A 9395-nucleotide genomic window follows, 5' to 3' on the forward strand; every position below is an offset into this window, starting at 1 on the left:
GTTAGTGGGAAGTAGCAGCATAGCACAGGGAGATCAGCTCCATGCTTTGCGACAGCGTAGAGGGGTGGGATAGGGAGGGTGGGAGGGAGGCTTAAGAGGGAGGGGATATGGGGATATATGTATGCATATGGCTGATTCACTGTGTTGTACAACAGAAACACACACAGTATTGTGAAGCAATTACACTCCAATAAACATGTATTAAAAAAATGATAATTGCCCTCAAAAAAAATTAAAAAATAAACCTGCTTGAATAATTTAAGTATCAAAAAATTATTTGATGAAATTTATCATCCGGTGGCTGGTTACCATGAAAATAGTGAATATAAATTTATATGACTAGGTTCTAAAGGACCACACAGATTTTTAAGGACCAAGATAACTCCTTAAACGCCATTCTCTCGCAAGGGAAATCAGTGCATCAGATCAAACCATCCATGTGAGTAAAATATAACTCAAATACAGTAGTTAGATCATTAAAAGAAAAAAACATGAATATACTATAGTACCTGATTTTGAGGTGTCAGTATTTCTATTATTTAAATACATGATGAATAAAAGACCTACATACAATTTGGTCTCTAATTTGACAATATTAACATGTGCTTTTGGAAAGTCATCACACATTTTAAAATGCTGCTATTGCATATTACTTGGCAGTTTAAGTAAATGTGATTATTATTTTTTTACCTCTGTGAAGAGACGAGCGTCATCAGAAAGCATATTATAATCCTGTGCACATTTCTTTGCAGAATTCTGCAAAAATTTTAAGAATTCTGTAACTTCTTCATTCACATGTTTTTTCATATCCTGATTTTGAAAAAAAGTAGACATATCTTAGAATAAGAAGCTTGGTTAAAAACAATCACTTCTCAATTGCTGCACTAATAATTTGGACTTAAAGTATCATGTCCAAAGCAGAAATCACAAAAAAGTTCATTCCACAAAAAGAGAAAAGCTAATGACTAATGCTACAATATATGATTAGGAATTAATAAGCTCATTTTATAAAATACTCTTAACATAAAAAGGATAAACACCCAAATGGAAAAATAAGCAAACATATAAATATGCAAGTTACAAAAGAAGAATTAGAAATGGCTTATAAACACACGGAAAATGCTTATTTTCATTAGTAACCACTGTAAGTTAATATAAAACAAGAGATTGCCATCTTTTCCATATCAAATTAGAGGCAAAAAAAGTAATGTTCATTATTAGTGAAGATATTTTGAAAAAAACCTTCATACAGTACTGGTACATACAAATTGGTTTAAACATTTTTTCAGAACAATTTACTCGTGTGTAACTGCAGATCAACGCCTTAAAAACATGTATAGTTTTTGATCTGGTAATTATATTTTTAAGAATTTATCTTAAGGAAACAATCATAGATATGAACAGTTTGCAACAATGATATTCAGCACAGCATCACTTACCTAATCGAGAATTTGGAAACTACTTAATTAAAGTAATAATTAACAAAAATTTTAAAGTGGTTCAAGGAGCAAGGTAAAGTTCTACTGCTAGTACTTAATATGAACTGGGGTGAAATATACCCAGAACTAGAGCAAAATGCCTCAACTATAATAGAAACAATAGAATTAAAGCACCAATGTTCTGTCAATTAAACTCCTTATAGTTTCCATTTTTATTAATGTGATTGCACCTAAAAACATAAAAGCAATTTCAAATATTTCCTAATTTTTAAATATTTTTTAACTGACGCTGAAGAACAGAATACATACCAAGTACTGCAAGTAGTCATTTTTATTTATTCCAACAGCTTTGGAACCCACAGGGATTTTTGCATATTTAACCAACAAATCCACATAATTCCTCTGTTCTCTCTGTGAGAAACGAGAGAAACGAGGATAAGGAACTCTTGGTTTTGGAAGAAGAACCATTCCAACTGTGGTTTTCACTTTTTCCTTTGCTTGAGTTGCTGAACTAACTGCCGGCTCAGTTTCTACAGAACTTGCTGAGGCATTCAAATTTTCTCCTATACGTCTGGGGAAAAAAAATACAATTTACAAATATGTGCTTTTCACATGAAGATTACTATCATGAAACTTCATGATTCTCAATCACCAGGGAGAATATAGAGTGATTAACAGAGTAAATTCTGGATTATTATCTAACTCTGCCACCTGCATTTTGATGTTTAGCCATTTAGTATAAATTAAGTATTCTGCAGGATAGGATCACATTACAAGTTTACCTTCAATTACATGATGGAGAGGAAGAGGCAAAATCCTTAGACAAGTTATTCAATTTGGAAGCTTCCTCCCTTTACTGAAGAGGGGTAAATCACTCTTGCTAGTTATATATGCAGGTACTTTGTGTTTACATTTTATTACAATTCAAGTTGTTTTTTAATACCTAAATTCTTCAATAAGATATATCAGTTAATGCAGTGAACAAAAGCCACTAAGAGCAGGATATGATGGGGTCACAAACTTGAAGTTCACAAATTCACTGAGATTCTAAATTTCCTGGTTTCCTCTGCTGTAATTATCTCAAGAATTAAAAAGAAAATCCCAACACTCTGTGATATATTTTATGGAAATAACAGTGGTTTTAGAAGAGTTGTAGAATCCTCTATCACTCATGCACATGGCTGAGTCTATGGAAATGTCTTTATGTTTTGTATAGATATAAAAGAGAAATCTTGGCACATCTATAATGAAATACACTACAAGAAAAAGTGGTGAGTAGCTAGAGAACCTGTTACCCTATCTGTTTATGAAATGCTACCCCAATTTAAAAAAAAACCACCTTACTACCCCAATTAAGGTATATGAATACAAATTTCTTATCTTGTACATAATCTGTCTCTATTGCTGCTATTCAGTGTTATAATCTACATTTTTCATAAGAAAGTCTTAAAGTACACACACACACACACACATACACACACACACACACACACGAAACTACATTTCCTTAGCCTCGACAACTTCAATTTCCACCACAGTAATGATTTGGTTCCAAACTAAAAAGGGTGAGTTAAGCCCCATCCAAAACTACCATTAATTTGTTTTAGATCAACATTAAAATATTAGAATAAATATGGTAAAAATTCCAAAATTCTTTAAAAAAAGACTTAGAGCCCTCAAATAGGGCAAAATATTCAAGATTACTCTCTTAGAGCTAAACTCTGGATGGAAAACTAACGAAGAGAGCAGGTTAGTAAATGGAAAAAGAATTTTGGAAATTAAAATAAGGATGCTTAGATTGGCTCTGAAAATAATACAGGTGAAAGAAGACATACTTAGCTACTAAAGTTTCTCCAATAACTGCATAAAAATAAGCATATTTTAGGTTAACAAAATGAATATTAACTGCTGATCTTGGGAGAAATGTATTACAGCAAATTGATTTCTCACTAGAAAATGTCTTGAGAGCTATTCAAACCTAACAGTATTGTGTCCGCAATTCTTAACAATACTGCTTCACAGCTGTCTCTCTGAATATGAGAACATGTCTGTCCTTGTGACACAAACTGGCAAATTTAATTAAGCTGCTGCAGCAACAAGATGCTGACTCAGATATGCCAGAGTAGGAATGTCAAGAAATCCTGGCAGTTTAAATTGGCTACATTCAGCAAAGAATGAAACGGCAGCACATCAAGATCATTTCTGTGTGCAGTGCTGTCAAAATCTTCATCAGGGTGCAAGCCAAAAGCATCTGACAGGACTTTTCTATCCACATTTACAGCATTATATTTTATTTAAGTTGATGGTTTGAAGTTTTCTCCCTTCATTTTGTCAACTACCCACTCTCCTTTTTTACTTTAAGTCTCTATGAAAGAAAGGCAGAATTCAAAAGTTTTCGTTTCCTATGCTTTAAGTCTCCTGGTTTGGGTAGCTAGCTTCTTTAAGTACCATTTGGAAATGGTACTTCTTTTTTTTTTTTTAACTTTTTAAAAAAATTTTTATTTATTTATTTATTTATGGCTGTGTTGGCTCTTCGTTTCTGTGCGAGGGCTTTCTCTAGTTGTGGCAAGTGGGGGCCACTCCTCATCGCGGTGCGCAGGCCTCTCACTATCGCGGCCTCTTGTTGCAGAGCACAGGCTCCAGACGCGCAGGCTCAGTAATTGTGGCTCACAGGGCTAGTTGCTCAGCGGCATGTGGGATCTTCCCAGACCAGGGCTCGAACCCACGTCCCCTGAATTGGCAGGCAGATTCTCAACCACTGCGCCACCAGGGAAGCCCTGGAAATGGTACTTCTAGCCTCCACCTAAAGTCTACCTGTACCTCCTGAATTTGATTTACTTATATACATTAAACATGTTAAAATTTCTTCTTTTTCTTCTTTTTTGTGTATTTGAAGCTTCTTTCCCCTCTGTTGGCTTAAAACTCAGTTATAAATATCTATAACCAGAAACTAATTTTTTTTATTTTTTAAATTTTGGCTGCACTGGGTCTTCCTTGCTGAGCACAGGCTTTCTCTAGTTGCAGCGAGCAGGGGCTGTGCAGGCTTCTCATTGCGGAGTCTTCTCTTCGTTGCAGAGCACGGGCTCTAGGCATATGGCCTTCAGTAGTTGTGGCACGCGGGCTCAGCAGTTGTGGCTCATGGGCTCTAGAGCACAAGCTCAGTAGTTGTGGCGCACAGGCTTAGTTGCTCTGCGGCATGTGGGATCTCCCTGGACCAGAGTTCGAACCCCTGTTCCCTGCATTGGCAGGCGGATTCCCAACCACTGCGCCACCAGCGAAGTCCCCGGAAACTAATTTTTAAAAAGGCAAATATTTACCTTTTAGTTGAGGGAAAAGGGTTGAATAAAAACCTCATATTGTTGAAAGTGGCATAATTAGAGGTATCAATATTTTCCCAAATATGTTTTTATAGAACACAAAACACAAAATTAGGGCTAATAAATTTACATTCTTCTGAGTCTTTTTTTTGTTTTTTTCTTCCTAGTTTTTTCATCAAGAAAACTGTGGTAATTTAATATAGTCTGAAAATCCATTCTTACTATAATAAAACTAAAGGTTAGCAAAAAAGACTAGAAACATACGAAATCAATGACTTGTGTCTTTATTTCTTCTATGTTAAAAGGTGTATTATACTAACAAATTATTTTGTGCTATATAGAAATCTAAAGAAAAACAAGTGATATTCTAAGAAAAAAAGATTTTAGGTGTTAAGTGTACTCAACTTCCAGTAGGACGTCCTCTCCCTTACAAATTTCAGACTATAACCCACGCTTGGGATATGCTGAATAGAACCGGATTTGAAAAGAACCATAAAATAATTAAGAAGCAGTAGCAAGGGACTTCCCTGGTGGGGCAGTAGTTGAGAATCTGCCTGCCAATGCAGGGGACATGGGTTCGATCCCTGGTTCGGGAAGATTCCACATGCTGCGGAGCAACTAAACCCATGCGCCACAACTACTGAGCCTGCGCTCTAGAGCCCGAGAGCCACAACTACTGAAGCCTGCGCACCTAGAGCCCATGCTCCACAACAAGAGAAGCCACCGCAATGAGAAGCCCATGCACCGCAACAGAGAGTAGCCCCCATTCGCCACAACTAGAGAAAGCTCACACACAACGAAGACCCAATGCAGCCAAAAAAAAAAAAAAAGATGCTCATTGTTTGTAACAGTAAAGGAATGGAAACAACCTAAATGAGTATCAGTGGTAGCAATTAATTGATTCCACTAAGAAATACCACTGTCACCAGAAAACTAGGAGGAAAATTAGAGTGAGATATCTCTATAGTCAAGAGCTCATTGATGATTTTAAGAGGAGCAGTTTTAGTAGCCTAGTGAGGGCAAAAGGCAGATTACAGTGGAATGTTCAGTGAAAGCAAGTGCAATGGGATATGCAATAAAGGGAAGGGTTTTTTTTTTTCCATCCTGTTTTTTAAATTGATTCTCCAAATCTGTCTTTTGGCTGGAGAGTTTAATCCATTTAAAGTAATTATTGGGAGGGAGGGACTAAGCGATGTTATTTTGTCAATTGTTTTTGGTATGTCTTATAGATTTTTTGTCCCTCATTTCCTCCCAGCAAGCATATACAAGTATTTAAAGAAGTCTAAGTACAAATGAGAGAAGAGCTAAGAAAGTAACTAGGAGGGAATGTGGAACCTAGGGATTGAGATGGGACAAACTTGAGCATGTTTAATATTGGTCAAGAGAGAACAAAGAGGGACTTCCCTGGCAGTCCAGTGGTTAGGACTCTGCGCTTCCACTGCAGGGGGCATAGGTTCGATCCCTGGTATGGGAACTAAGATCCCACAAGCTGAGTGGCATGGCTTAAGAAAAAAAGAAAAAAGAGACAGGAGTTAAGAGGGGATGCTAATTGACAGAAAGGGTACTGAAAAGGCAGGAAAAGATGGGGTCCCATTCCATACAGAGGCTAGAAGTATGATTCCTCCATTGCAAAAGGAGTGGAGAAAGGATGAAAGTTAAAAATTAAGCTCCCCTAGGAGAGCTCCCCAATTCCTCATTTGGCATATTTTCACTCCTTTCTAGTAAACTTGATTAGTTTTAAGATTCATCCACAATAGAGTTGAAACAGCTGATCACAAAGGAAAGAAGAGCTGTTACAGGCAAGTAAGCAGTGAGAAGGGAAAATCATCACTTAACAGGCATTTTCATACAGAAAAAAACTCTATGGCAATTTGGTGGTATCTATTAAAATATAAAATATTTATAGAATCTGCCCAAACAATTCAATTTCTATGAATTTATCTTACAGAAATAATTACAAGAACTTTATAAATGTTACTGTTTAAAATCCCAAAGAAAGAGGAACACAAACATTTTGCAATGTAAAACTAGCTAAAAGAATTAAAAGTATCTCTGTATAGTAAAATAATATGCAACCATTAAGAAGACTGAGTTAATGTAGGGGCACAAAATACCCAAACAATTATTTTAAATGAAAAAAGCAAATTGCAAAACAGTTTTATAGTGTTTACAGCATCTTACAGTATTTATGGTGTGATCCCCCCACCCCTTCTTTCGGCCACACCACACGGCTTGCGGGATCTTAGTTCCTTGACCAGGGATTGAACCCGGGCCCTCAGCAGTGAAAGCACGGAGTCCTAACCACAGTTCTGCTAGGGAAGTCCCCCCATTTTTGTTTTAATATGTATCTGTTCATATATGGAGAGAAAGGTCTGAAAAGATATATATGCACACCAAAGAGTGGTCTCTTTTTGGTACTGAGTTCTTCTATTTTTTAATTTCTACATTTCTATAATTTGAATTTATCATGGTGGATATAGACAGATACAAAACTTCAACTATCAGGAAAATAACAATCAAATACGGAAATAAATAACCAAATAAATAAACATATTACCTGCTAGATAAAATACATAGTTCTTTTAAACTTGGAGCCATGGAATGATCTTTATAATTTTCTCGAGAGAAAAATGTCTTAAGGCCATTTTTGGGGGAAACATCCCTGTAAAACAAAGTAATTTACTTGAATTTGACAATTCAAAATTTCATGCTAGATTAACAAGCATAATGGTACAACTGAAATTTAAAACTACATGTCCCCTACATCCCCTTTCCCAGAAAAATCACCTCTTAATAATTTTAATTTCATGTGTGAGTTTAGATGCTTTACTTCTTGGATAGTTTTAAACCTAGGCCCACTCTGAAATTCTCCAATTCCAACAATCAGCCTTGCTTTTTCCTTTAGTACCCAACTAAATGTCAGAGATACTTGAGAGTTAAAGACAGAACAGACTGAAGTATCATAAAGGGTCTGTCAGGGGCAAGGCTCACCTCAGGCTCTGTGGTGTAACATTAAGATGTTTGATTGCTGAAAGAAAACGCTTCTTAACCTATTTTTGTCTCATTCACTATTGTGCTCAGCCAAAAAACACTACAAAGACTGATTATCCAACGTTTTTTGTTAACTTGGCAAATGTGATAAATGGTGTGCCTCTACTAAAACTACTTGCAAGGTCATATATGATTTTCTATATTGTAATTAATTTACAGACTAACATACTATAGTCAATGCTTTCTGTATAGTAAGCATTCAATAAATGCTGGTTGAACGAAAGAATTTAAAAATTAAACACACTGAGAACGATTAATCTAGGGAGAACAAAAATTAGAAGGATTCTGTAGAAAAGGACCATTCCAAGGACTGTAATACTGTGCAAAGGCTCTAAACCACGTTTGGTTTCACAATGTCAATGATATAGAAGAGCATCTGTGCTGCATTTGAACACATTTTTTATGGCAAGGAGCATAAATGTGCATTACTCTTAAAACTTACAACAGAAAAATCTAGTCAAATGGCACCTTGTGGCTGGCCCATTAATAAAATGGGAAATTCTCGCATATTTGCTCCATACTCATTTCTTACTGTTTTAAAGGTGTTTATCTAAAAACAATAATTAAGGTATTAATGATAAAACTAAAAAGTCTTATTTGCTATGCACCGGGGTAGTTTGTTAGTACTTGCTATTGTGCTGTATCTGTGACATCTCATTAAATTCTAAAGTTTTTGTGTAACATACAAAAAGATAGTCATGGGCCTCAGGAATTGTGAGCTCCTTGGAGGAAACACTGTTTGCAATAAACAAATACTTACTGAACACATACTGTTTGTATTTATTTGATAAATTTGACATGTTGCACTTTGTAAATTTAAGGTGTACAGCATGTTACTTTGATAACATTTCTATATTGTAATATGATTGCCACTGAATCAATATTTATCACATTACATAATTATAGACAATATCATTGTCTATATGCATTATACTAGAGGATGTAGTGACTGAATCTTCTCTGAGTCAGGTACTATTTTAGTCATCTTTGTAATCTCTTGTAACTTTTATATTCTCCTCCGCTAGCAAACTCCTTCGCTAGTAAAGAGTAGATGCTCACTAAATGTGTGTTAAATTGATCTAAAGCAGCACACACATTAGATTTCTACATAGCAACCATATTACTTAATAGAGTCCTCTATTTGTAAAGTTCTCATACACATCTAAAATAGTCTATGCATTTACATTATCACTTGTTATAGATTCCAATATAACAAAAAGAAGCTTGCCTATTGAACGCAGGAAAGTTCCAGCATCTCTCCTTCACTAAGATCAACAATAAATACATGATGGAGTTATACCAAGAAGCAATCTAAGTGCTGAATTGTTATCACTTTAGGAGAGGAAGTGCAGTCAAAGATTACTCAAAAGTGCCAAGCAGGTGTAGATAAGAACGGGGTAGATGAGAATGGGGTAAACTCTAAGCCACTGTACTTATCTTCTTTCTGTTTCCTCCAAATCTCTCCAGGCCAGACACCCTCCTTTCCTAATGCAGCCACCAGACCCACTTCAATCCTCTTTAGGGGATTACAAACAGATGTAACTCACCAGTTCAGCCTTGGTTCACCCATGGCCATCATGGAGCTCAT

General features: G+C 35.8%; 1 protein-coding gene across 1 annotated transcript in view; it reads right to left on the reverse strand.

The window, feature by feature from the left end:
• ICE2 (interactor of little elongation complex ELL subunit 2) overlaps positions 1 to 9395 on the reverse strand; it is a gene marked incomplete at its 5' end in the record, with an annotated part of 64166 nt that extends 54771 nt beyond the window's left edge. Inside the window, 4 exons of the mRNA XM_079701002.1 lie at positions 691 to 810; positions 1749 to 2010; positions 7314 to 7418; positions 9355 to 9395. Coding sequence (XP_079557128.1) covers positions 691 to 810; positions 1749 to 2010; positions 7314 to 7418; positions 9355 to 9395 — 528 coding nt within the window. The remainder of the gene's footprint in view (positions 1 to 690; positions 811 to 1748; positions 2011 to 7313; positions 7419 to 9354) is intronic.

The sequence above is a fragment of the Hyperoodon ampullatus genome (assembly GCF_949752795.1).
Source record: "Hyperoodon ampullatus genome assembly, chromosome: 3".
NCBI lineage: Eukaryota > Metazoa > Chordata > Mammalia > Artiodactyla > Ziphiidae > Hyperoodon > Hyperoodon ampullatus.